The sequence below is a fragment of the Brienomyrus brachyistius genome, chromosome 22, assembly GCF_023856365.1.
Source record: "Brienomyrus brachyistius isolate T26 chromosome 22, BBRACH_0.4, whole genome shotgun sequence".
Taxonomy (NCBI): Eukaryota; Metazoa; Chordata; class Actinopteri; order Osteoglossiformes; family Mormyridae; genus Brienomyrus; species Brienomyrus brachyistius.
In genome coordinates this window covers 12,396,887-12,424,711 of record NC_064554.1, presented here as the reverse complement: position 1 = coordinate 12,424,711, position 27,825 = coordinate 12,396,887, and the positions used below count along the sequence as shown (strand labels likewise).

Below are 27,825 nucleotides of genomic sequence, written 5' to 3'. Positions count from 1 at the left end.
AAAAAAAAAATAGCATTCATGAGAGTCCTACAGAAAGGTCAGTGGGTCGATAACAGGCAGCCAAACCCAAACGTACAGCCACACAGGCCTTGAGACGGGGCGAGGCGCTGGTTTTAGGACCAGCCTGGCTGTGGTATTTCCTCCGATGGCTGTTTCCTGTGCCGTGGTTTCCACCAGGGCCCACGATCTCTGTGAAACTGCAGACGCCATCATCCCACCGTGGGGAGGCAGCTCCAGAGGAACAGGCAGGCGGTGCCATCTGGGAGAGGTGCCACCTCATGGCGGAGCCGGGGCGGGCAGTCAGCCAAACGGCGCCTAAAACGAGCCATTTTCTGAGGAGCTACAAAATCAGCCGCTGTCTTGATATCGGACGCGGTACGTGGCATTTCCTCTCGGAGAGTCAGTACCTAAAGTTGCGCTCTCTCATCCTAATGCCAGACGGACACCTTTCGGTCTTTAGAATCCACCCGCGTCCTCGCTGTCACACTTGGGGCGGGGCTGGGAAGGTCACTCTTGACTTATTGAGAGCTTGGAGCGACTCGCCACAGAGACACCCCTCAATAAGCCTCCAAGCAGCACGCTGCCTTAAACGGGCACACTGATCGCTCACCTCTGCACCCCAACCGTTTATGCCCGGAGAAATATCAGAGGCAGGGGACTCCCTGCCTCATTGGCTGTGCTGCTCCGTAATAAAAGGCCCTTACAGTCATGCCCGTGTGTCGCTGTCTCTACAAGCCATTCCGTCTTGCTTATTAGTCCAATTTCACAGAGAAGCTTGCTGCAGTACATCAAAAATAAGAGGCGTTTAGAAACGATTAGAATAAAATATGCATTCCTTCTTGCATTAAATCGCCGTTTTGACAGAAGCTGCTCAATAAGGACATGTCCTATGGGGGGGGGGGGCAGTGCCTCGGGGCTCACGCACTCACAGGTCACCCCCCGCTGACACGCATTTGAACGCCAGCATGAAGTAACACTCAGCCAGCCCCCCCATGCCGGGTGGGGACGTACATACACATACTCCTCGAAACACATCAATCTCTGTCTGCTATCTGCGGAAACGTGCAGAAAATAGACTTCACCCCCCCGTTTCATCAGCTCGATGAGGCTGTGAATGGCCTCTGAATCTGTAACACCACCCCTCCCCCCCCCCCCCCCCCCCGAGCGGTGAACAAAAAAACCAAGTGATTCACTGCAATAAATGAGAATGGAGCATCTCTCTCATATAGCTGGGTAAACATCCCAATCCGCCCCCCCAGAAAAAAAAAAAATCACACAGCGACTTGGACACCCCTCCCCGCCTGGGAGCGCGCCGAGCACCTGCATGCTTCCATTTACATCCTGCTCTCCTCGCGTTTCGCCCCGCAGAGCGAACATCCCTGCCCAGCTCCTGCCAGGTGTTTAATGCATGAAGTGCATGCACTGTAATGAGTGCGCCCCTCCCGAGCTGAGCTGTATCGCTCAGGGTCCATCCGGCTCTGCGTTCCCTCCATGCTGTTCATTCATTGGACATGCTGACATTAATGAACATGTGCACCTAGCAGGGTGCAATATTTATGACGATGCCCCCTGCAGTACGGACCAAGTATTGCTGTCTTAATGTCCTGTGTTAATTCTTCAGTTTGTCAAGAAACAGCAGCATATTATGTAACGCAGAGCCATATACACACATTACTTATTTTTAGTGACCCTGTGACCTTTATCATTAGCACCAGTGTTTGTCTTTAAACTGCGGCTTGAAAACCGGCAACCTTTAGCTCACAATCTCCTAGCTGCTGCTCGCTAATGAGCTCTGACCAGCACATCTGAACTTTGGATTGGGAATTCAAACTGTTCTCGATTTCACGACTTATCTCATTTGCATCCAACACGATCGACTTTCAATGCAACTCGTCAATACGGTGAGTTTAACACAGTTTGTCGAGTAACGGCTGTGGGGGGGGGGGGGGGGGGGAGTAATCTCTGGCCACAGAAGCACCGTAAACATGGGCGATGTATGTTTAATGTTTAATCCCACGTGGATCCACCCGCGACTTGACCCTTTGCAATTTCACTCTGCGATGTCATCTTCCAGTGACACGGCCCGCACTTGGCGGTCGGGCAGAGTTGGGCTTCATGAGAGCTGGGGCCAGGATCGGACCTACGGCATGACGCCGTACCCCTGCAGGAGATACCGCCGCCTGGGTCCATGTGACCTGAACATTCATGAATGCGGAAGATGGGGGGGGGAGAGACTAGATAAAAAGCCGAATTAGAACACTAATGTGTGACAGAACATGAACAGTCGGGTGGGGGGGAGAGAGATCAGACTACTACACTGTGCCAGAGTCTGGGTCCCTGGGGACCAGCAAGGCTCAGTCCTTGTAAAGGACGTGGCTCCGGTGCTTGCTAGCGGTAGGACAAACGGGCACAGCGCTGGCGTGGCGAGAGGGGTCCATGCATATGGCAGACGCCCACGCGCTCATGCACACACGCTGGCAGGCGAGGCGCGGTCCAAGGCGCGGGCACCTTGGCACGATGTCCCCCCTAGCGCTTTCTGAACATCGTCGGCTTCCCTTGCTGTCCTGGCACTGCACCGTCGTGCTCGATCTGCTGGGAAGACCTTAACACCCCGGCGCCCTAATCGCTGGGAGAGGCCCAAGCTGACAGGTGACTCGACTTGAAACCATCGCCCAGCAGCTTTACGCCGGGAGCCGCGTGGCCTGACTCTGCCGCAGACTTGCTGCCGGCCACCACGAGCCTTACAGCGATTCGCCCGTGTTCTGGCATCGCCTCGTCCCGGACGCATTGGGGGGGGGGGGGGGGGGGGGGGGTTTTGCTCTAAATACCGTCATTGACATTCTCCTAAATGTACTTTCTGTCCTCAACCTTAATCTTCAAGTTCCCCCCCCAATCTATTATATTCCCCCAGCCAAAATAGGATAGAAAAAAAAAAAAAAAACCATCAGCTGACTTTCTTGAACCCATGATGTGCTGACTGGACACATTTCCGTGGATAATGTAACATAATACCTGCGTTTCTATTTATCAGAGTCGTCTGTGTCCGCCGGCGTTTCTCAGAGATGGTTTGGGTGAACGAAATAAAATAAATAAATAAATAGTTCACTTCCCCCGTACGTCATGTCTACAGAAAAAGAAAGGTGAGCATTCTGGCCCAGCCAGAAGGTCACCCTTCATGGGGGGGGGGTCTCAAAGAAGTTGGAGGTCATGTGATCAGGTTCCAGAATTCTCAGCAGTGCTAATCTATGGGAGGAAAATGGCAAAATATGGACTTTAAGGGGGAAGTATCAGGAAGACAAGAGCAATGAGGAAAACTCTAGATGCGAGTCCAGAAAATTCTCTGAAGGGGGTAGGATTCCAACCAGGGTTGATTTCTTCATCAGTCTTGCCTAACGAACCCTCCCTTTGCAAACAGCTCTTAAGCTCCTCGGAACAGCTCGTAGAGGGGAACGGAGCTGAGACGCTCTCTGTGTTCGGCGTTTGCACACCGCTGTGACGATGTATTTCTAGTTAAAAAAGCAGAAATAAGAGCAGAGCGCCCCCTGGGGACGGCCTCCAGTAAAACATCGACGACAGGAAAAACGTTAGAGTGGAATGGGTCTCTTAAAACGAGGGCCTTGCGTTTGCCTGGGGATTTCGTCCACATGGTACCATGTAATGACACGATCCTGTACGCTTAAAGGCTCGCTGGGAAAACACGCCCGCACAAAGGGCAGAGCACGACCGACGGCTTGCACACACATTTAGCAGCGGTCAGGACTTACCTAGAAGCACCTATTCCTGCAGAAAGACACTTCTCTGTGACCGGAAACCCTTTTCATACAGTGCGATACAGAGAGAGACAAGAGAACTATTTAAATACTTTATACAAGAGAACTATTTAAAATATATTAGAAAACAAGCACTGAAATTTTTAGAGAAAGCCCAAGCTCTGGGCAGGTTGGGGTTACATGGTGAGCCTTTCCTGAACAGGATGAAGATGTCTCTCTAAGCAGTGGCATCATCAGCCCTCGCTCTGTGTTTTTAGCAAACCCATAATAATCCCAGCCAGGGTAAGTGCTTGAGCGTAATTACCGTCCTTAACAGTCGCTGCCGAGCCGCTCCATTGTTGTTTAAACCAGGCCCCACGATGACATTCCTCCAGTTCCAGAACCTTCGCTCGTTGCCTTTTGCCCTCAATCAGTCTCCATTCAGCGGCATTTTGCCAGAAAGAGGGGGGTGTGGGCGGGTGCTCAGGGGGAGGGGCTGGGCGGGTGGCGTAGCGAGGGTACCTCTGCTTCCTGAGAAGACGCCGCAACTTCAGCAAGATTAAATGCGACGCGCTTCATGACATTTCGTGCCAGACACCGGTCATCGCCTCCCCCAAAGAAGAATTTGCATTTTGATAACCATGAATGAAGGAGTCCTTTTCGTGATAAGGAAGGCAAGGCAGTAAAGTAGAGACACCATCAAGTGTACAGATCAGGTCCACGGGCAACTGATTGAGATTTTAACAGACATGGTAAAAAAAATCCACAGATAGAGGATCTTCATTTTAACAGAATATGAAGATCCACAGAGAGCTGATTGGGATTTAAACAGATATGAAGGAGATCCACAGAGAGCTGACTGGGATTTAAACAGATATGGAGGAGATCCACAGAGAGCTGATTAGGATTTAAACAGATATGAAGGAGATCCACAGAGAGCTGATTAGGATTTAAACAGATATGAAGGAGATCCACAGAGAGCTGATTGGGATTTAAACAGATATGAAGGAGACCCAAAGAGAGCTGATTGGGATTTAAACAGATATGAAGGAGATCCAAAGAGAGCTGATTGGGATTTAAACAGATATGAAGGAGATCCACAGAGAGCTGATTGGGATTTAAACAGATATGAAGGAGATCCAAAGAGAGCTGATTGGGATTTAAACAGATATGAAGGAAGATCCACAGAGAGCTGAGTGTGATTTATATGAAGGAGATCCACAGAGCTGATTAGGATTTAAACAGATATGAAGGAGATCCACAGATAGCTGATTGGGATTTAAACAGATATGAAGGGGATCCACAGAGAGCTGATTGGGATTTAAACAGATATGAAGGAGATCCACAGAGAGCTGATTTTCAAGGCATGATCCACTGGTCAGCTCACCCAACATGACCACCACAAGGAGCGTTTCCCAGCGGATGCTGCCGCGTTCATGTCGCGCTGCTGGTGGCTTTTTGACAGAAGCGGTGAATGGACGGCTTCGGGCTACATGGTGAGCTGCACGTGTGTTACACCGCGACCACCAGCTGTCACATGCAAGTCTTCTGACAAAGCTCACCTGCCAGGCATTATTACCACTCCTGAGAGGAGAACACAAAGTGGGAACCGCAAGAACCAACCGTCAGCCGTATACACTGACCGGCGGCCTGCACTTCCGGAAGAGCCGCAGTGAGCAGGACAGGGTGCTCGTATTCAACCCAGCCCCAACGCCCTGGACTCGTTCCAGTCCCCAGGAACACCTGTTCTAATACTCTGCAGGAGCACTCTGCTCTTCTGCCCTCAGATAGTACTGACTAGATCAGACGGTTCCGATGACCTAGAACCTGGTGAGCTATGATAGATACACAGTTCCACCTTTCAGGCTGAGGTTCTGGTTCCTGTTTACTCCTGAAAACAAGAGGGCAGATCAGGGTCGAGCTCTAACCCCCCCCCCCCCCTTCCCCCAGTGAAATTATTCCAGCAAAGGTTAAATTGATTTTTCAATGCTCTTTGGATAAACTCGAAGACCACCCACACTTGCCATCCGGATTCATTGTTATTACGGTTATGGTTAGCCGCTAGACACACAAGGTCCTACCACACATCACGGGACGTCCATGGAATATGCAAGCATCTCTCTCGGCAAAGGAACATTCTGGTGTCCGACATGGAGCGCTGACCTTAACCTGACACAACATCTCTGAGTGGAAATGGGACAAGACTAAGGCGTCGCTCTATTCGCGGAGAGGGGGGTGAGGAATGCTGGCGACCAATTCTGCGGCTGATCGCAGCAGGAAGTCATCGCTGATGCATTAAAGGCCATGCAGGGTCGCCGTGACGATGTCATCCCTTATTTTGGGCATGACAGCGTAATCTTCCCAGGGGATGTGAGCCCTGAAGAGAAGGTTCACTGATTTCTCTCTCATCCGACCAGCACATTACTTTTAAATTTAAAATTCATCCATCTTTTATATCGACGCAGCTTCCAGAGCATTTTCGCCACATCTCGTAATTTATTACGCCTCAGCGTGTCATTTTAATTTTGCGTTTTTTCGCCCAGCTTAAGCGAGCCGATAAAACGATAAACATGCAAAGATAAGGGAACTCTGTGGGGCAGGAACTCTGAAAAGGCAACGTTCTGTGATTTCGTTAAGGAGGGGCGTGGATTCGCTCAGCGGCAGAGGAAGCGGAGGCACAACAGCAGACTCACAGGCAGGATTTTTTTTCTCTACTTTTTCGCACGAACAACTGCCCAGAAATTTCACATTCAGAATTCTCCCAAACGCCGCTAGCCATTCCAACATGGTCCAAAATTCGACGACATGGATACAGACACGTGGGGTTCAGATTTATCGTTCCCGAAACGGCCACTTGACAAAACAAGCGGATCACACACACGCCACGGGTTCTGTGACCGCATGGAACGATCACCGTCACCATGCTGCTGAGTGTCGGTACCGCGGTAGTGAAAATTCAGCACTGAAGACAGAATCTGCTCATCCCAGAGAAGATCCTGACATGTCTCCCATGTGCGAAACATCCGGAGAACTCCAGTAAAACTGGAAAAGCCGGGCGAGCAGACAAACACGCGAGATAGTCCCAGGCTAACTGTACGTCTCTACTGCTCGCTATGAAAGGGGGCTCCGTAATCAGACCCGCAGAAGCCTCTCCTGTAAAATGTTCTCCAGATCTTCCCAAGGAACCTGAAAACTGAAAAATCTTGAGAGCAAGGAAAGGAAACAAAACAAAACTAGAAGCTTGTTAGTATGCAAGGCTGCGGCGTGAAGGACGTGAGGTTTTCAAGCAAAGTCACATGGGGAATATCACCTCCGACTCAGAAACGTGTAAATAAACCGCGATCGAAGCGAGCGGTCCTTCACAAACAAAGCCGCCCCTCGGGGCCGCGGCGCCCTCGTGTCCGACCGCGAGCCGCCACGTGGGGACACCCAGCCTGAAATCGGCCATGACTCTGCGGCGATTGGCTACATCCTTCCAGAACCCTCCACCTTGCTCTCTCTTCTTTCACGGCATCACCGAATAGGCGTCTATATAGAGGATTTGCGTAATCAACACCTCAGCATGAACGAGTAAAAATAGGACGAGTCTGAAGGCTTTCACTGTTTCCAAACCACGAGAGTCACCCATCTACGAAGGAAAGCCACCTAATCACACCGTCTTAGCGCGGAGAGAATGTTAATAAAAATTTCATTTTGGATAAAAGACGCAAACTCATTAAAAAGATAATTGCTTTGCAGAGATATTTAAGCATAAGGAAGATTTAGCTAAAATTAATTATGTTTTATTACATTTGAGAGCAGAATTTTGGAGAATCGATGGAAACAGATTCTAAAATTAGACTGGTTGTAAAGGATTATGCCATTTTTGTTACTCTGATATTGAGAGCAGCTTATTAACGGTTTGACTATTTTAAGATGATTCGGATGAACTCAGGATTCGACTAGTTAAGATTTGGCCTAATTAAAGATGAACAATTAACAGGACACTTTCAACATGAACTCCACCTGACCCACAGCTAAACAACTGGCCATTATTAACTAGATTTTTTTTTTTATACATGGATATTTCCCTACAGTCACCTATCCAAAAACATTCATCCACACAAACAGTAAATCCATGGTAAACCCCAACCCGCTTGAAGAAAGCCGCTCTCTGATACCTTTTATCCCAGATGCTTTTCTGTTAAACGATGACATCAGCTGTTGCTCTGGCACTGTTAAATATTTCTATAACTGTGCCTGGTTGATTAACTCAGGCGAAGATGTCAGATAACGGAGGGGATGATCTTAGCCATTGTCCTCACGTAGAGTGGATGGCATATTTCTGAAGCAGCGTGTTTGGGGAGGCTGAGGTCAACGTGAAGGGTGCAGACCGAACTGCACGCCTGAAATCCTGCACACTACAGTGGCCCCATGCTAAATGTCCAGAGACAGCTCTGACAGAAGGATAAATAACATAAAAGACAGCGAATCAAGTACCAGAATACACACAGTAATACCAGAGACAATCCAATCAGACAGCAGCTACCATTTAAACGATTCGTCAGCACTTTAGAAATGAACGTTAACTGCTCGTTCATACTTATAAACCAAATGTGCCAGGTGGTCTTAAAATCTGGCAACCATATTACCTGGTGCTATTGTCCTGCTGCCAAATGCTAACTTGGCAAAGAACTTTACGCCTTACATCCTCCGTGCCATGCATGTTTCACATACACCAGCCCCTTAAAGATTAATATGTAGCTGTTGATTTGTAAATCATCTCATAAGCAATCAAAATGGTAATATTCCAAAGCAATTACAGCTGCAATAAATATTTGGCGAAATGCCTAATGAATTAACCAATCATGTTGGGATCAATTTGCATTGCCCCCTGGCGGTAAAAAAAAGTGAAAATATTACGGCACAACAACAGTGAAAAGACTGCAACACCATCTGTACGCATCGCACGGTGCCAAACGCTAAGCCGATGAAGGGTAGGCTTCCACTGGCCTCTCACATGATGTACCTATTCCGTCCATGTTTCACAACATTGTTATGTTTTAAGTCCAAAACCACGTCTTCGCCGTGGGGTAATTCTGATGACCGCGGGTGTAGAATAAACTCAAGTCCCGGGACACAACTGTAGAAATAAACACGAAAATACAGCTTGTAATTTATTTGTACTAATTTAAATTCAAGAATCAGATGGCAGCATATATGTAACAAATACATAAAAAGAGAGCTGAAAACAACATATTTTTCCAATTTTTTATCCCCTCTCCGACCCCCCCCCACACACTTATAAAATTAAAACGCACAGATGATTGCCAGCAGGCTGAAATATGGGGAGTACGTGTGAATGCAGACTGTTTTAAAGCTGGTGAATGACAGAGCTTTAGCTCCACCGTCGATCACCCTGCATGGTATAGCAGCTCAGCTGAAAACGTTATTAAAAATGAATCATAGACAACACATTGCATTTTCCCCGATAAATAGACGCCACCGTTTATATAATACACAGTATAGCGCATATGACCCAAACATTCCTCTCAGAAATCAGCTTTTCCAATCGATCAGTCAATCAAGCTGACTCCACACAATCTAAAAATACCATGTAAATAATATCTCATCGACCGATATCATAAATATACACAGACAACCTTGTGGGTCCACGCGGAGCTCCCTCATTTGTTATCCCCCGGCCCCTGGTGTCTTTCGGGAGTACATGGGACGCGCTGTCCCCTTCAATAACCGAAAAGAACTACAGAAATATAATTCTGTTTCGAAAATGCAACGGAAATAATTTCCCGAATAGTTGTACTCCATAAAAAACATTCGCCAGATGAATATTTACTCACGGTTTAAAAAAAATCATCATAACATCAAAATGTCCCATACTTTTATACTCCAGCGAGATTATATTATTACATATCATACAGAAATCATACACTATTAATAAAAATATGATACAAAATATAAATTAAATATTAGTCTACACGAAGAGGCAAATGTATTAAAATATATATTGAACTGATATTTAATATAGTGAACTAATTAAAAATAAAGCACAAAAGTTACCTATAAATCGGTGCCAATATTATACGTATATAATTCTCTCACATACACACCACACACAATCCGTTACATCAAACGCTGACACATCATTCATTTATGAAATGCTAGCGACACAAGTCCAGTACAGACCACCGCTAACAAAACGACTATTAAACAGCATCCGTGAATAAAACATTCAAGTGACCAAACAAAGGAAATAAAACGCGCCACATTTCGCCGAGTATCGCTACGTTAATAAAGGCACCGGCGCTCGCAGCCTCTCGGCGGTCATGCAATAAGCTGCACCTGTCAGAAAAGCCCCGTCCGACGGCGCACAAAGAGGGACACCGCGCCGCGCCAGCTCTCACCGGGCGAACACCGACCTCTCCGCGCAGGGAGACTGATCTGCTAGCACGCCGTGTCAGGAACGACGCACCGAGCGCATCTCCCCGGTCCGCCGGTGCCGGGCGGACAGCCTGCGCGTCTTACCTGAAGGGCATCTCCCACCACCGCGATCAACTGCCAGGATTTCATCGTGGTCGGGAAAAAAAAACACAGAGGAGGGGAAAAAGAGGAGAAAACTAGAAAAAGTGCATCCTGCTTCTCGGGAGAGGAAAGCGAGCTTTAAGAGCGAGGGGGAGCGCGAGCATCAAGCGGACGAGGCGCGCGGGAGTCGGAGCCGGACCCGTAAACAGTTGCCACCGATATAAATGCCTGCCGACATGTGTCGCCGGCTTTGCTTAGTCCGTTTATTGTGATACTGGCAAACTCTCTCACTCACTCGCTCGCCCCCTCCTGCATGCCGCGCTGCAGGTGCGCTCGGGAGATCATCTGCCTATACAATCTACCTACAAAACTTGCTTATATGATGTGCCTTTGTAATCTACCTATAAATGACCTGCCTATATACCCTGCTTATATGACCCATCTACAGTATATAATCTGCCTTTATAACCAAATCAGCCTGCGGACTTCAGTTGAAGGATCACTTTATAGAGGCACCGAAATCGCTGGCAAAGAGGTTCATTCGCACATGCCCATAATACTCACCTGCCGAAATCGAGATCCATTTGCTTTATCCGTTTAACCCGCTCTTTGTACTTATTGGTTAAATATTACGTAGCAATGCACTACCATTCATTCCGGAGCCTTTAATAGCTGCTGATTTGTGCAGATAATTTCCAAATATTATCAATGCCTTTCACCCCAAAATGTCAATAATATTTTAATAAACATGCATTTTAATTTATATGTTTTTGGTGGACTGTAAAGTATAACGAAAGCTACGATGGCTAGCCTACCGAGAATAAAAGTCTGAGAAGGTACCGGTGAAGGTATGCTTTGTGACTATTTGCCTGCATCTACGCGGAGCAGTAAGGTGAAGTAAATCTGAAAACAGTGTTGTTTATTAATGAATCTATTATTTATTAATGAAAGAAAGGGAAACCCTGAATTAAAATAATACAGCAAGTATGACATGTACAACCATCACTGAGGAAACTGCCGTAGGTCTTTCCGCACACACATGCGCGCATGCACGAACGCGCACGCACGCACGCGCACAGATTTGTAATTATATCTTTGTGGGGACTCTCCATTCATTTCCATGGTGAAAACTCCAATCACAACATGACGACCTTAACCCAGCCCTACCCAGTCCTAACCTTAACCATGTTACCAAACAAAATACGAGAGTTTTTAGTTAGTTTTTTTTTATTGCATTTATCACTGTAGGGACCTGAAAAATGATCACCACAACGTAAAAATATCACGTTTTTATAACAATGTGGGGGACATTTGGTCCCCACAATGTAATATAAACATGATCCACGCACGCACACACGTCTCCCCTCTCCCTCTAGCGTCTTTCAACCCCCAGGTAGCTTTTATACATCAGTGTGATCGAAACAGGCACTGTAAAGTCCCCGTGACAGTTTACATAAATTGGGCTAGCGGCCCCCACAGAGACGTGCCGGGCACGGGCAGAGGAGGGGACTCGCCACACGCCGGCGCCTCTGTTTTCATCCCTCCCCGCTGGCCGGAAGCGGCGTGAGACGGGATGTTTAATATCCATCCCGTCCTGCCACGACACGACTGTTCAGGGAGGTGAAGGCACGCGCACAGGACCGACCGCACGCGCTGCGGTTCCCATAATCGCGCACGCGGCTGCGGGGATTACAGCGCGACATTCCTGCTGCCACGCGGACACCCCAGGATTCGATAACTCTATCCCAGTCTTTCCCTGTTTATTAACGGATGATGTACCCTAATTATTACCGCTGTGAAGCGCATGTACGACATGTATGCCGACGTCTGATTTAGATACTCAGGGTGGAATCATTTATCGGGGTAGGGGCTTTTATAACCACAGGACAGAAACTAATACTTTTATATAAACATGTCTAATGGTTTATCCTCTAAGCAAGAAGATTCTAAAAGTACTATATTGCTTTTGAAAACAGTAGCTTGTGTATTTTTGTGTCTGTTGTTTTTTTTGTATGGTTTGGCTGAGTTTAGGCCTGTGTGTGTGTCTATGGCCCCCCCTTGCTCACTTCTCCCCGGAGTGGTGGTGGTTGGGGGGGGGGGGGCACCGTCTGTTGTAAACACGCGTGCTTCTCTGTGAGCCGTCTGCATCAGCCGTGTGACGCCGGATCAACCAGCCGTGTGTCTGACACAACCACAGCCGCTGCGTCGCTTTCCACACTGGAGCCACTGTAGCCTCGCCCCCTTCCACGCTAATTTATTCATACGTCCCCTGAAGTAAAAAAAAAAAAAAAAAATCCCACAGTGATGGGTGCGAGGAGGGAGCGTGGCGGCGGCATGTCTGCGGATTCCGTCACGGCGGCGCTAAACCTTAGCGGCTGACGGGCTCAGCCAGATAAACAAACGCCAATGTAAACACCGAGCGTCAAAGCTTCTGCCATCGGGAAAATAATAAGCCGCTAACATATCCGCCCGTCATGCCGCAGGGACGTACTGCAGGGGATTCTGCCGTACGTCGGCCTGACCCACCGGATCCTCAGCACAGACATCTAACTGCACGTTCTCCTTCCTTCATACAGGATGACAATGATGAGATTAAAATATAACCTGTTAAGGATTGGTGTTTACTTACTCAGATTGTTATCCATGCTACGGATATCAGAAGATGCTGGCTGATCGCGCAATATGCGGCAGCATCTCGCTTCAGAGCCTGTTTTGGTTTCAGCTGAAGCTCCCTGAGAGTGCCGGTAGAAGCTATCGCTCTTAACTTCAGTCAGTTACCACGGTGACTGATGTACCGCTCAGGGGGACCAATCTAGCGCCATAAGGTCCGACGCACCCCATAGCTTATTACGCAGTATAATCTGTTAAAGGTTACCCCTATTCTTCTTGCTCCCCTGTGCCTCTGCCCTTCTCCCCCCTCATTGTTATTAATGATGTTGCTGTTACGGTAGGGGCTGTCACCGTCATTTTTAAGACCGGGCCCTGGATCCTGAGACGCACCCGCGTGAGCCAGAATCCCGAGGAGAAAAGCAGTCCCATTATTTTTTTCCGCACAGTAGGTGAGAAAAATGCCGCGTCTTTCCCTGATGCGGTTGCCGGGGGAGGAAATGTAGGTCACGGTTACGGCGTGCTGGGGGAGGGAGCTGAATGGCGCCAAGGGAGCCTGTCCATGCGGGGGCTGCCGCATTCGGGGCCATGGCCTGCGCCGGCTTGCATATCTGCCTCGGTGCTCATTGACCACTGTGTTATTTGACTGTTGAGTCCCCTGAAAGCATTGTGATCATCCCCACAAATTAGTCCTTCCTTGCTCATCAAACCCTCTCCCTTGGAGACTTCCCGTCACGTGACCACCACAATCCGTCACATCTTTACCCCATCAGATGACCATAGCATCCGATTCGGTTATTCGCATAAATCTCCCGGGAATCCTTTGCCATGCTAGGAAAGCGGAAATAGCTACCATGAACGACAAACGAAACATGGCACATGGCGAAATCACGTGCGTCACACGACTTGCCCTGCACTGTTTATGTGAGCGGCGTCACCATAAATGACGGCCGCAGGCAGGATCCGGCCAGCATCTGTGAGCCACCCGGACGGACAGCTGCTATGCACAGTAGGGTTCATGGACAGCCCTGTACGGCATGACACTGCCTTGCTGCATCCCGGATATCCAGGCTGGAAGAGCCACCGTAGTCCCGGAAACCAATATTTCCATCAATTTGACAGATCCGTGACTTACAGCAGTGGTTTTACAACTGGCGTCACACTATTTGGAGCTCAGAGGGACTGCTGGAGGCTTGAGTCCCAGATGGAACCTGCAGAAGAACATCAATGGAGTCTGGAGGTGAGGTCCAGAGCATTAAACTGAATGACTGCAGCTAGAGAGTGTTGCCCCCTGGTGGATCGCCACATGGTCTCATTCGGCTCTGCTAGTACGCATGTTGTTGCGCAGATGCTCTCACGCCAGGCGAGATCAGGTTCTAGACAAGGTGCACAAGTCCCTGAATTCGGATTAAGTAAGCTGGACACGCATCCATGTGAAGTGCAGCCAGTTGGTGTCTTTAGACACATGCAGAAAGCCCTGCCAATTCGGAAATTAAAGGTTTTAAAAATCAAAATTCAAATCACAATCCACATCCATGACTGATGAATGTCAAATGATTCATGACTCAGTGATCTGCCAGTGTGATACCGGCTGAGACTACATGCCAATCTGGGGCTACATGCTAACCTGACGCCAAGCACCAATTTGAGGCTACATGCTAACCAGATGCTAAACGCTAGTCTGAAGCTTAAAAGCCAATCTGATGCTAAACGCTAACCGGATGCTAAATGCCAATCTGTGGCTAAACGCTAACCTGATGCTTCCTTTGCTATAGGCATTTTTTCTGAACTATGAATGCTCTCCAGACCACACACACAGACATGGTACATGCAGGATATAGCCTTTCCAAGGGACTCTGCTTGTGAAACGTAAAAAAATGGAGCACACTGGGAGGTGGGCCCACGGGACCCTGTGAGAGCGCTAAGCCTTGTGCTATCTGTCCCTGCGAAAAAGTGCATCACTTGTTGACGGTATCAGTCTTCCCCTGTAAATTAATCCACGGGGTCCTGATTACAGGTGGCCGTCCAATTGGAGTGCCTGATGGACCTGACCTCCCTATCCCAGCCAAAATAGAAATGGCGACACTCACTTTTACAATGGGATACGATTTATCGTTTCCCACTGCAGGTTAGCTGTCAGGTTAAACATAGGGGCGTCCCTTTTGCACACCTGTAAGGGTACAGCCCTCGCCTAATGAAGAGACCCTGAAGTAAAGGAGCAGCATGTGTCAAAGCTGGTAGCTGTTAGTCTAGCTAGCCACTACAAGGCTGCTTTTCTCAAAGTCAGCGTGATCTGTAATAAATGTTCTCACCTTGGGGATGCTCAGGTGCGGAGCGGCTGGGGTGGGGAGGGCAGAGCGGCTGGTAACGCAGGGCATGCCTCTCCGAGTCGCCGGACACCGCTCCCTGGGTATGGGAGGGTGGGGGGCACATTTTTAAGGGGCTTTTGGAGGCGACAAGCTAATGAGCTAACTGCTAACTCTCAGTTTCTTAGTGACCTCGGTAAAGCAGGAAGCAGAGACGCACAGATCCACAGATGCACGCGGCTGTGTCATGGCTGAGTGCCTGGTATTGCCTCTCCATCAGAGCAGCGCAATACGGTCGCCGGGGAAGCTTCAGGCACTGGGTTATGCCAAAGCTGCCGTTTGAAGGAGCAGACAGGCCCGATGGAGCCGGGCAGAGGAAGAGCAGCCAGTTGTGCGAAACAGCGTTGCCGCTTTGCAAATGAGGGCCGGCTAAGCGCCTGAATCCGTCTCCTTCAGCAGTCCCCCCGCCGTGGGTGTCTTTGGACCGGGGGCATGGATGTGCAGCTGCCCCAGGGAGGGGCATGTTCGTCAGGTCACCACCCCTTCAGTTGCAGCTGCCCCAGCAGCAGGAACGTATTTTATGCACCCCAAGACCAGACCCCCGGAATTTTCCACCCCTGCCCAGAGCCCAACACATCTGTATTTGTTTTGATCTCCCTGTTCCCAGATACCACTCCCGCATCCCGTACCACGTGACTTGGTTCAACATCCCAGCCAGAGTAACTCACACCGAGTGTCACCATGAGCTGTCCACCCGGTGCAGGGGTGAACTGCCATCGGAGCTGCGACACACCATCTCTCACGGTCAGAGTGTTTCCAGGGGAATTAAGGCGAGCACATGGCCAGCCCTCTCCATTCAGCCGGCACAGAAATCTAAGACGAGAAGAAAGTTTACAGTCGACTTTTACATGATGGCACTAAGAGAGATTATATCTACTGCCTTTTCAATCTTGGGCCTCAAACCCCATCACCTTGCTCCATAACCCATCTCCTGGGACTCGGATAATTGGATCTCTGCCAATCCGACGTTGCAGAGTCGCCCACCAGCTGTAGATAATCCATACGCTCTTGCATTTCGAGGATGATAATTGCACTCCAGCTTGCGGCTAAGAGTGGCAATGTGGGGGGGGGGGTTCGTTCACTCCATGCTCTGTCCCAAGCACGGCGGACTGTGACTTCTGTGCACCGGAGTGGAGCTCACAAGGGGGAAGGGTGAGTGGGCTGGCCGGCTGGCGTGTAGCGGGGCGGGGGGGGGGAACACAACTGGGAAAAAGACAATAAACCAGGGGCCTGTCCCTCCTTCGGCACGCGGAGGCCTTAACCCGCGCCATCGAGGGGACCGACTATGGATCCGGCGCGTGCAACTGCATGGGAGGGAGATGTGAGTAAGCCGGGGACAAGGTGAGATGTGAACGGAGGACAAGGGGACACGGTGGGGGGGGGGGGGGAGAGCTGGGGGCTGCTAGAAACACGAAATAACGTTAATAATCAAACCGCGTCCTGACAGTTATAAATGTCGACGGCATTCGGAGCAGGTGGGGGCTCCAGGTGGGGGCTGCAGGTGGGGGCTGCAGGTGGGGGCTGCAGGTGGGGGCCGCAGTGCTGAAACCGGCGCCGGAAGCCTGAAAAGCGTCAATGTGAAATTAAGCGACGGTGTCCTGCGAGCCGCGGGTTTGATGTACGAGCGGCACTCCATGGTTTATCTGCCTCACATTTCCCTAAGTTTACACAATCGGAAAATATAAAAGATAAGAATATCCCAAGGCTCTCTCACTGATTAAACATGGCCCCCGCTCTACCCAGGGACGTTTAATTTACTGCCAGAGCCTCAGACTGATGGCGCTCTCGTCGTTTTCTGCCCTTAGAAGCAGAACGCTTTCCTCCGCACCTTGGGTTAAGCATGTGGGTGGGGGGGGGGGGGGGGGGGTAACAGCACTGGCTCCCACTACTGGATGGAATGTGAAGTGCACGTCCACCTGTCATATTCCGAAATCATCTAGGAATATAGCATTTATTTTATTCACAAATTGCCAACTGCTGCATGCAGTATTTATTCCCAGAGGCTGGGCGATACTGAATAGGGGTTAAACAGCCCGTATGATCGTCAATAGCCCGGTAATAAAGTTAAACAAGCTCTTCAGATTGTAGAGCGATTTCATTACAAAATCAATCCTTTAAATTAAATGGCTTTAAAAGACCTGCTGTCCGAATGACAGAGGTGGACCGGCATGTTTAGCAGAGGGACTGACAGCTACTGTAGCCCATCAGGTAGAGGAAAACAGTGAGTTCTGTCAAATGTGACAGCCTGGTGATTTTACTGTTAAATGAGAGGAATTTCTTCCCGGTGAAAAATGTAAGACTGCGGCTCCAGGACACTGCAGAGGCTGTTTGAGATTCAGGAGGACAAATAACCCGTCAATTAAAGTACGGCAAAGTCCTCACAGAAACGTCGGCAGAATCCCGGCAAATGCGCGAGTCCGCAGCGAGTATGCAAAGGATGACAGGAATGAATTTATGACTGAAAGGTCAAGCTCTCTGACCTTGAGGCTGCATCTGAAATCACACACAGGATGCTAAACTGCAACTGGCCAAAATCTGACAGCCCTGCTACACAGATATCTGAAAATGGCGTCGTGTAAAAAAAATAAATAATAATAAGGTGTAGAAATCCCTAGATAAGCCGAAATCCCTCCGAACAGCGTGAGCATTGTACTCACCCGAGTTCATGTCGTGTCATTGTCACTGAAGCATTTCGACGCCGGACAAAGCTACGTCACATACCGACTGTCCTGCTCTTTGGCACGATACCAGCGGGCTGGATTACAGCCTGCCAGTCATCAAAGCACACCACCATATTATTTCGGCAAATCCCATTTTTAAACGGCATGATATCTCGGCGCGGTGACAGCTGTCGGCGTCTCGTATGGCCGCGTCCTGAATAACAGCCCCCTCCACGTGGCACCCCGATAACATGCCAGCATGCTCGCGTTTCTGCAGGATGCCAGACACAGTAATTCAGAAAGCGGCAGGCGAACGGCTCATCCGGCTACGGGAATGAACTCCATTAGAATGCAGCCCAGCCGAGGAGGTTAGGAAAATTAATGAATAAAAGAGCAAATCCGTGGGGGGGGGGGGGGGGGGGGGGCGTGGGGGACCTTTTAAGGGGTGCCTGACCTTCGTATCACTTACGTCTGACACATTTTCGCGTGGGAGACACAAATTGCCTCCCAGGGCCGCAAGCTTCATGCTTAGCAGATTCGGGAGCTGGGAATGCCGCCATCCACCGCATTCCGACACGGACATTTCAACCCGCAATCCCATCATGCTTTGGGTTTTCCCGCCAGTCCCAGTTTATGGAGACGAGACAGACTGATGAAACGGTAACATCATCTGCCTCAATAATCCCACTTTTGCCTTACATATAGGGTGTGGCGGGGGGGGGGGGGGGGGGGGTGTCTAAATACTCTTTGACACACCTTCCCTGGTGGAGCATACTTACACCTGAACAGGCGTTCGGAGAGAGTTAACCCCGGATGAGTAATTAGGGTATCAAGCTCGGCCGCACTGACAGGATGACACCGACCTCCATTTCCCACACCCTGGAAATGTTGCTTTATACCGGAATTTTCTGAAGAAGCCCCCCCCTCGCCATACATCAAGCCCCTGTTACATCCACATATGTGGCTGCGCATGTCTCTCCAATTCCCTTTAGATCCCATTTCTATTCCCGTCCAGCCCATCCGGTTCCAGGTTTTCCATCTCTCCCTCCACATGCAGAGCCAAAATCGGATGAGCTGCTTTTATCGCCTCGTTTGCTTCCCGCCTCTCATCCGCCGGCACCATAAAAGAGGCCCCCGCAACCCCATTCAATGCCTTTTGCCGCCTTTGCTTTTCTGTTCCTTGCGATTCCTATATTTGCTTTTGTTGTGATCTCGTTTTTGGCCGTCTGCGATTTCTCTTTCGGATTTCGATTTGGCTTCGGTTATTTGGCATCTGTGATGTTTACCCGTCTTTCAGACCCAGTGTTCGGCTAATGACTCCCCTTTTCGGATTTCGACTTCGACTCGGCTGCCCTGTGTATTCTTCGTAAATAATCTGTGTATATATTTCTGTGTAAGGCTTGTAGGAGTGGCTGCCTGTGATTTTCTGCGTGTGAATCGCTTGTCTGTTGTCTGGTTAGTGAGGGAATGAGGGTAGCGATTGTCTTTTGCTTTCTTTTGGTTCACCTGGGTCGTTCACTTCCTTCCTTTATTATTATGGCCTCTGCCACCCCTGAACTTCAGCCTGGTGTTTCATAGTTATCTCACTATATCAGAATTTATCCGAAATATATCCAAACTATAACTATGCTGTCAGTCATTTCTTTGTCTGTCCCCTTCTCTCTCTCCCTCCCCTTCCCATTCCCTGTTGTCCTCCTTGTTTACGCCTCAACCCTAGACCGGGATGTAACACCCCCCCTCCCTCCCAGATCTGCCCAGCTGGCCCCATTTAACCAGCAGTGTAAATGTCCTGATAGCCCAGTCAGGGCAAGCTGAGCATCATTAACAGGGCTTCCAAGTGATCAATCACCAAATCGCCCAACCGCACCCCCCTCCCCGCCTCTCCACATGCCCCTCGATGAATGTTGTAGATCATCTATACACATCTAAAAGGGTGTTGACTTCCTTCTGGACATTATGGTTGTGAGAAAGGCCACCACTGTATGTTACTCAGCAGCCATCCGGGTTACAGTGCAGAGGTGCATCATTCTCTGGGGGGGTCGGGCTCATCCTCTTGCCTCAATCCGATGGCGGGGGTGGGGGCCCTCACTAATCCCCAAGGCGCCTCCCTCGTACGGTGTGTGCCAAACAGCGTGTTCCTCCCCATCGCTGTACCCTGTAAGTTGTCTTCCTCCCCTTGAAGGGGTTATTGTCCAGACTGAGGAAGATTATCTTTCTGCTTCGAAAACTCATCCAGGGGATCAAGGAACAAGCCGGCCGGTTTTATAAGGAGCACCTCTAGCTATGGGAGAGCAGGAGGATCCAATAAGTTTCCCTAAATTATTCATAATCCCATCGTACATATGATAAACAAGCCTGCTGAAATATTCAGTTTGTTTAGTCCTCATCTGCTCCCTCCCCTGCATTAAAATGATATCCTCGCCTTGGCGGGGGAGCGAAGAAAAAAAAAAACATTTGTCAACGGAAAATGTTTCAACGCTACAATGTTTGCGCTGCCGCTGCCGCCGAGCTGCCGGAGCACACGTCGGTGTCCCGCGCAGTGGCGCGGTTCGGTAAACAGCGCGGCCCTTCACACTCGACCCGGCCGCGAGAAGAGGCAGCTCCTTAAAAGGTCAGAAGCTTTTTACTACGGTAACAGGACTGTCAATGGGGCTCGGCCAGCTAACAGAGGCACGCTCATTAGCCTCGGCTGTTTAGCTGGCCGCTCACCGGAACTCTCCCGGCGGCTCCGGGCGCGGCGGTAAGAGCGGCTGCTTGCCCAGGCGGACCCCCAGCTCGCACCGCGTTACCTGTCATTACCATGCAGCACGTCGTGTTTGTTTGTTTAAGGTGGTTTCGCTTCGACTATATGCGCACGTTCGGAATGCTGGCTTCCAGGAGCCAGTCGGGATCAGGACTCGTGGACCGTCGCCCCTCGCCAGGCCAGGATTCCAGATTCTGGCCCCCGGGTGTGCAAGCCCGACAAGCAGCCTCGCGGTCCACCCGGGCTCAGCCTCCACTTTGTGCCTGGATTTAATTGCATGTTTCCATAGTTACTGGCACACTGGAGAAGATGAAACTTCCATACAAGAACGGCATGGGGCGCGTGCAAGGACTGCGGACGCCAACGGCTGCAGAAGGTGAGAATGGTGGACAGCGACTGGAAACGCGAGGGCTGGCCACGCAATTCCATCTAACTGGCAATCAGCCTCGTGCCATTAAAAAAAATAATATAACACAAAAACACAAGTATCTCTGTTTCCCTGGTTACCTGCTGAATTTTTAGGCTTGTTTTTCCTGTTTGGTCAGAAAATATACAAGTTGTTTGCATCTGACCCGTTTTTACTTCATGAAAACCTTCTTCTTTTGTAATTCCACTGCTCATTCACAGACAGAGCTGGGCACAGGTGCCTCGCGCCACAAACGAGGTTAATCGTGGTTAAACTTTCCAGCCCATAATACTTATCGACCGCTGTGGAATCTCTGCAGACAATGGAGACGGCAGTCAACCTGAGCCGGCCAGAATGCGCAGCTCCGCCACTGCACAGCGTTAACCCAGTGCCACTCTAACCCCCACCCACTCCTGCGAGGATGACGATGGTCCTGGGATCCCAACGGCTTTTCATTGGGCAACTTCTGGATGGCATACCGAAGGTCCCTTCTTGCTCCTTCTCTGCCCTTCGTTAATTAGCAGAATGCTAACGCCAGGCGGAGCCGCCCCGCTGCTCCCCGCCGAATGCTCCATTTGCCACGCCGGTGCCGGACTGGCTGGCCCCTGGGAAGACCCGACAGGACCACTAACCAGCTTCAAGTTAACGTTCTTCAGGAGCTGGAGCTCGCCACCCAAAGCACGAATGTCCTCAGTCCGGCTGCTTAAACAGGCAGAACGGCATTCTGGGAAATTAGCGTTTAAATGAAGCCCGTGACATCCCCTGACACAATCTGACAAAAACCCTAGCTCCCGGAACCGGGGTCACTGAGGGCAGGACGGCAGTGACATCCTCAGGAGGACGGTGAGAGTGGCGTATTTACACGGGTAATGGATCTGACGCTAAACAGACCCTGCAGAAAGCGCATGTAGAGCAATTACTGCGATAAGATTCACCTGGAAGTGGAATAAGATTAATTACCCCCGATTACACAACCCGCGCCCTTCCCTCCCTGTCAACCGTCTTTAAAATGTCACGGGGCGCGTCCCCCGCCTTCCAACACGCAACGCCGAGCATCTGAGGTTCGGCCCCAACGTGGCCTAACCCCACCTGAGCGGAAAGAAGAGCGGAGACTGCCGGAGCTGGGGGGGGGGGGGGGGGGGGGGGGGGAACAAGGTCAGGAGACGAGGCTCCAACCCAATTATCTGTAGCTGACATATAATCAGAAGGAGGGGAAAATAGTTATTAGCGGGCCCGGCTGTACAGCAGAGGACGAGTCAATCCACTTACTGACAGCACAATTCCAGCAGCGCGATGGGCTCGCAGCGGCGGGCTCTCGTACCACCTGGGGCCCGTTGGCCACGCGAGTAATGGGAGGCCCGCTGGATTTTATTTCTTTTTTGGGAGGGGGGGTGGGGTGGTCAGAGACATGGTATCTTCTGGATCAAACAAGCAGAGGTGAAAGACATCAGGGCTGCTGTGTGGTGGTCATACTGTACCTGCACGTAAAGCGTAGCAAGCCAGGATCCGGAGCTGCGGAGGGGCAATCGTATCTGCCAACGCTGGTGTTCATTTAGCTAGCAGCTAAGCGTGTGTTAAAAATAAATATGGTTATGCTTAGCTAGCCGGTTAGCTGAGTTCGAGGGTACTAGCGAGCTGGTTAATTTGGCTTAGGGTAAACGCAGTCATCGTTATTTAACTGGTCATTGTAGTTTGCGGTAAATGCAGCTAGGCTTAGCTAGCTGAGGTATGTGAAGAGCTATGACATCACTACAGATTGCAGTGAATCTCCCTGCTGTTATCTCCGCGGCCGAATTCCCTTTGCATCCTGCAGCTTGGGGCCAAATCCTCCACGGATGAGATGCTCGCTCTTTATAACACAGTTTATCATGCGGAATAAAGACTTCCACACACGTGTTCAGGTTTTGATTCCAGTTTGGCCCTGCGGTGGGTCTCTCTGGGGGATGGAATCCCCCCCCCCCCCCTTTAGGCTCTGTCCATGGAGGACGTACCTTGCGGGCGAATAACTACTTCCTGGGTCCATCTGCTCATCAATCAGCTCATCAATCAGGCCAGGTGTGATTTATTAATAATAAGATCATAATGCTGGCAAAGACGTATGGGACAAAAATGTTGTTCTGGAACAGGGCCAGGCAGAGAGAGAAGCTCTTCAAATAGCAGGACACAGCCAGTGCAGATGGGTCAGCAGGGTAGCAGAGTTAGAGTTTTTAGAAATTATTAAGCTAGCTGGAGTCCTGACCTTGGCAAAAACAAAGTTACCAGAGGAAAACAGCCCACGTCCTCCGAACAAAAATTAAAACGGCTTCGACCCCAGAGGAGACTTATTGGATAGATTGTGTTTCTTAAACGCTTGGTTTAGCATGGAAAATTGTGGAACATGGAGAATGACTTTCCTGTGACATTACGGCAGGCAGGCAGGACCGGTCAGCGGCGCCCCCTAGCCCACCTGATGTGTATGGAGGAGCTCGACGTGCCAGAGAGGAGGCAGGAAATCAGGAGGCTGGCGGGCAGGCCGGGCCGGGCGGGGGCGGACTTGGGGAAAGCACGGCACAATCTCACTAAGCTAGTGGTGCAGGATGAAAACCTCCATCGCACTTGGAGGCCATCTTGAGGTCAGCCGGCATGCAGAGAGGGGAGAGGCGTGTCCCCCCTCCCGGGGGCACCCACGCCAAAGAGCCCGCAGATGCACGTCCTGCATCTGCTTATGCTAATAAACAGTCCAGGCGGCCTTGTTTCTCAAGTGAGACCCATGTCCTCCAGTCACGGGCGAGATCCCCCACATGAGAGCCGACTGTGATGCGATCACCGAGTTGCAGGGGATTCTGGGAGACGAGGCATGTTGAATTAGCCTGCACCCAAATTACTACCAAGTAACAGAAACCACACCCGCGAGTAAAATAATAAAAAAAAAAATTTTACTCAGAAGCCTTGCAGATAAAAATAAATAAATAAAAAATCTGCATGGAATGTTCCGATTGGTTAATTGGCAGCGCTTGACATTACGCCGCGGTCTAATTTGCAGAATGTAACGCGTGAGTGAAGTGCGGGTCATGTGTCAGCGATGGGCCACCAGAGCCTGCTTTATACCGACATAAACGCACCTAATACACTTTACAAAGAAACTATTTGTCTTCAGTGAGCCGTTACGGGTCCCCGAGGCTCCGTCCCGAAGCAATTCGAATTATTCACGGCAAGGCAATAAAGTAAAGCATAAAAGGCGACGCGCACAATACCAATATGCTAATGGGCGCCTGCAAACCGAGCCGCGCTCCGGGACACGATATCATTCTCCGGCGCTCACGGTGTTGGCCGAAGGTTCCGGCTGAGCGTTAGTTCCGCGCGCTTCCGTATCGTTTAGCACCGCGCCAGGAGTAAATAGGATGCGGCCCAGGGGTTCGGCGCGGTCCGGGAGAGCCGGGGTACGGACGCGTCTGCCAGTCGGCAAGGTTTATTCAGGCGTCAGGTAACATCCCACTTTCCCACAAGGCCCCTCGGATTTATAAAGAGCCAGGCCACCCCCCTGGGTGTGTAACCCCACCCCCATCACGCCCCGCTCTGCTGTTTCCACGGTAACCATCTGTCCTGAAGTGAGACAGATCCCTGGTGTGACAGGTGAGAGCGCGCCTGCCCCCCCTCCCCGTTCCCCTGCGCGATTCCGCCGTACAACATCGAGCCCCCGTCCCCCCGCCAGCCTGCCATTCTCACATCTCCTGGTCCTATTTTTACTCCCTTTGCTGCCCCTTCTGGAAGGAGGACAAGCCGCCGTGATGCAGTGGGAACCAACCCAGAGTCCCGTCTGAAAGGGTGGGGGGGGGGGGGGGGGGCACTTCTCCACCCTCCCAGGTCCGCTGACCCGCCCCTAGCGGTAGAGCCGCTGGAGCCCATCCAAGGCGGGACCTCACCTGTACGGCCCCCCCCCCGGGACATACGAGGACATCTGGCCATTTAATCTCATCTGCCAGACCACGGCGGCTTTGTTTATTTCGACTGATGATGCTCTGATGAGCATTTAACCTGCCCCCCCCTGCCCCCCCACAGTGGCACCCCGCCCAAGCCGGCGCGCATCGGCGTCCCAGGATTTTCTTGGTGGAAGCAGACGACCTTCTCCGGAATCGTGTGTGAAATCCCAAACGAGCTTCCTGCACAGAGAGCGTCTCTCCCGGTTGCTAACTTGGAGCACTTTTACTCAATTTGCCGGTAAGCAACAACAGCGCTTCCCGACGTCAGATAGAGCCTCTCACGCCGGCACAGCGGGTCACGGACCTCGGTTTAACCTCTCTGGGCCCCAATTCCCGTCTCCTCCGGCCTTAGTCACCACGCGGGTGATGAAAACAAGCCTCCGGCATAACTCGCCTTCGGCGGGCCGTGACAAGCCTGGCACGACGCCTATTAATTAAATACTGTGTGAGGTTTTCAGAACGGCACAAATACCACTTGGAATCCAAACCCTCAAACAGCGCCCCGCCCCGATTCGGCGTCCATGCTCGTTTTGAATGGTGCTAATTAACGATTATTCCGATTCTTTCACGCCGCTTCTGTTTCGCTTCTTTTTTTCTCTCTTTCTTTTTTTGTTTTTTTAACGCGAAGCGGCTTCCCTTCCCAGTAGGTCTGGCAGGAGCGAGATAATTTGTGGACCAGGTCTCGCCCGAGTCCGCCTGAGCGGTCTCCTCCATCGCTCCCTCCCTCGGTGGGGAGAAAAGGTTAAAAAGAAAAAGCAGAGAGTTTAAGTGTGAGCCATGATGCTGCGGGTAAGCGACCCGGCACCACAGAGGCCTTTGCCGGGAGAGGCTCCGTAATAAATGCCCCCCCACGCCCCCGCCCTTTTCCCATGGAGCTTACAGAAGTTCAGCTGACCTTTAAAGTACAGCCCGGCCTGACGAGCCCCCCCACCCCCGCCGCTTGCCCCCCAACCTATTCCTCCACAGGCGGGGATCCATCATCATTAGTGGCTCCAGGAAAAAATTTCCCTGCTTCCGCCGTCTTAAACGTTTGGGGACGGCTACCCGCACCGCAGTCGCCATGGCAGCGGGTCCAAGCGGGCCGATTAAAAATAATCTGCTGGGTTACCTGCTCCTGCCATTCCCCCTGCCCCCCCCCCCCTCTCCGTCCTCCTCAGGAAATCTCCCCAATTCCACAACCCCCCCCCCCCCACCCTTTAAAATTTGTCGATCTTCCTTCTCATATTCTCTGCAGCCGACCAACGAAATGCCCCGGGTCGCATTCTGCGCTCCAACGTGACTTATGCGGCGGTGGAGTCCCTCCTGGCAGGGCGTGGTTCCCCTCCGGACCCTCGAACTCGGCCTCTGTGTGAGATGCGCGCAGATTGCTGCGCTGTGGCGAGCTCTGCGCCTCTAAGCGCCCCTGTGCTGCGTGTCCACGCGCCCTCGATTTCGCAGACCTCATTTGCTATATAAACACCAGCATGAATAAAAAATAAGCAAATCGCACGCCAATGTGAATTAATCATTTCGGCGGAAAAGGCAGCTTGGTAGAGAAGCGTCGCCAGGCTCCTCAATCAATCTGACCGCTGAAACGGCCGGCCGCAGTGGAAGGTTATCCGGCACGCGGACTTGGAGAGCTGGGCGCCCCGGGGTGAGAGCCGCGAGGCAATTAGGCAGCCTGAGGCGCCCCGGGGGCAAGGCCTGGTCCAGATGGCACCTTTTTGAGAGGCTGTGAGGGGTAGTAGGGCCAGCTGGGCGGGGAGAGTAAGCAAAGACGCGAAGGTGCCCCCACCAAAGAGACTCGCTCTGGCTGTATTCTTGGTTCCCCCCTTTGTATTTCATTAAAGGGGCATTTTTCGGCGGGGTTCTGTTTGTTATTGCTCGCCTGACTGTGCGCTTTTCATCCTGCCTGCTGGGACGCCCTCCCCGAAAGACACCAATTTCTAGAGAAAAATAAATTAATAAAAAAATGAAAGAATGGAGGGGAAAAAAAATAAAAAAAATACATGAGCAATGGCTCCCAGCGGGACTTGCCGAAGCTGAGGGTAATAGTGCTGGAGCCACACTTTAATGGCACCCAAGGTCAGAGATGGGGGGGGGAGAGACAATGGAGAAAACAGAGGGGTGACATATGGCATGTTCCCGCCATACAGAGCCGCGCAGAAATCGAATATGAAAATGCAGAATTTCCAACCTTCATTAATGATGACGGTGTGAGGGGGACAGAGAGCAGGACGGGGAGGAAGGAAGCGACTCCTAATCAGGGAGTAAATCAGCACGGGGGCCTTTGGGGGGCCTTTGGGGGCCTTTGGGGGCGTTCAGCAATCTGCCTGCGAAACGCAAAACAAAAAGCCAAACCGATAAAAAACAAAAGAGCAATAAGGGATAAATCAAGAGTGCGGAACTGCAGTTATTCCCGCACGCATGTAATAGGCGAAACTCCTTTAAAACGGCAAATAAAAAGCATTAATCCCCACATTCCCACTGCAGCTACAGCCAGGGCCGGCAAAGTCATTTTTAAGCGAAGAATAAAAAAGGGGTGATTTTTCAGGGAGCAGGAAGGGACAGTAAAGCGGGGAGACGCGGGACTCAGAGGGCCCAGAACATCTCGCTTCATTTGGGATCCATGTGGAAGCAGGAACCCAGATGAGACCTTTCATTAACCCAGCTGTTAGTTTACACGCTGTAGCTGTTCCCGGGTAGGTGGGGCGCCGGGCGCTGGCCGCAGATGGGGGAGCCTGCCCTCTGCAGCCGCGCGAGCTGCTCACCCGCGTCCCGCACCCAGGGCTCGCTAATCATTTTTCATCCTGTCAACACTGACAACTTTTCGC

At 50.9% G+C, this 27,825-nt stretch overlaps 2 protein-coding genes across 3 annotated transcripts in view; both read right to left on the bottom strand.

The window, feature by feature from the left end:
- rbfox1 (RNA binding fox-1 homolog 1) overlaps positions 1–10,630 on the bottom strand; it is a 178,011-nt gene extending 167,381 nt beyond the window's left edge. Inside the window, exon 1 of one of the 2 annotated variants that reach the window (XM_048990438.1) lies at positions 10,275–10,630. In XM_048990438.1, the coding sequence (XP_048846395.1) occupies positions 10,275–10,319 (45 nt within the window). In that variant the 5' untranslated portion in view covers positions 10,320–10,630. The remainder of the gene's footprint in view (positions 1–10,274) is intronic. The other variant, XM_048990439.1, reaches the window with a different exon arrangement.
- Positions 10,631–14,051: 3,421 nt separating this feature from the next.
- Positions 14,052–27,825, bottom strand: part of LOC125718442 (cAMP-dependent protein kinase type I-beta regulatory subunit-like) — a 43,755-nt gene continuing 29,981 nt past the window's right edge. Inside the window, exons 7-8 of the mRNA XM_048992296.1 lie at positions 15,191–15,284; positions 14,052–14,089 (exon numbers count right to left, since the gene is read on the bottom strand). Of these exons, the coding sequence (XP_048848253.1) occupies positions 14,052–14,089; positions 15,191–15,284 (132 nt within the window). The remainder of the gene's footprint in view (positions 14,090–15,190; positions 15,285–27,825) is intronic.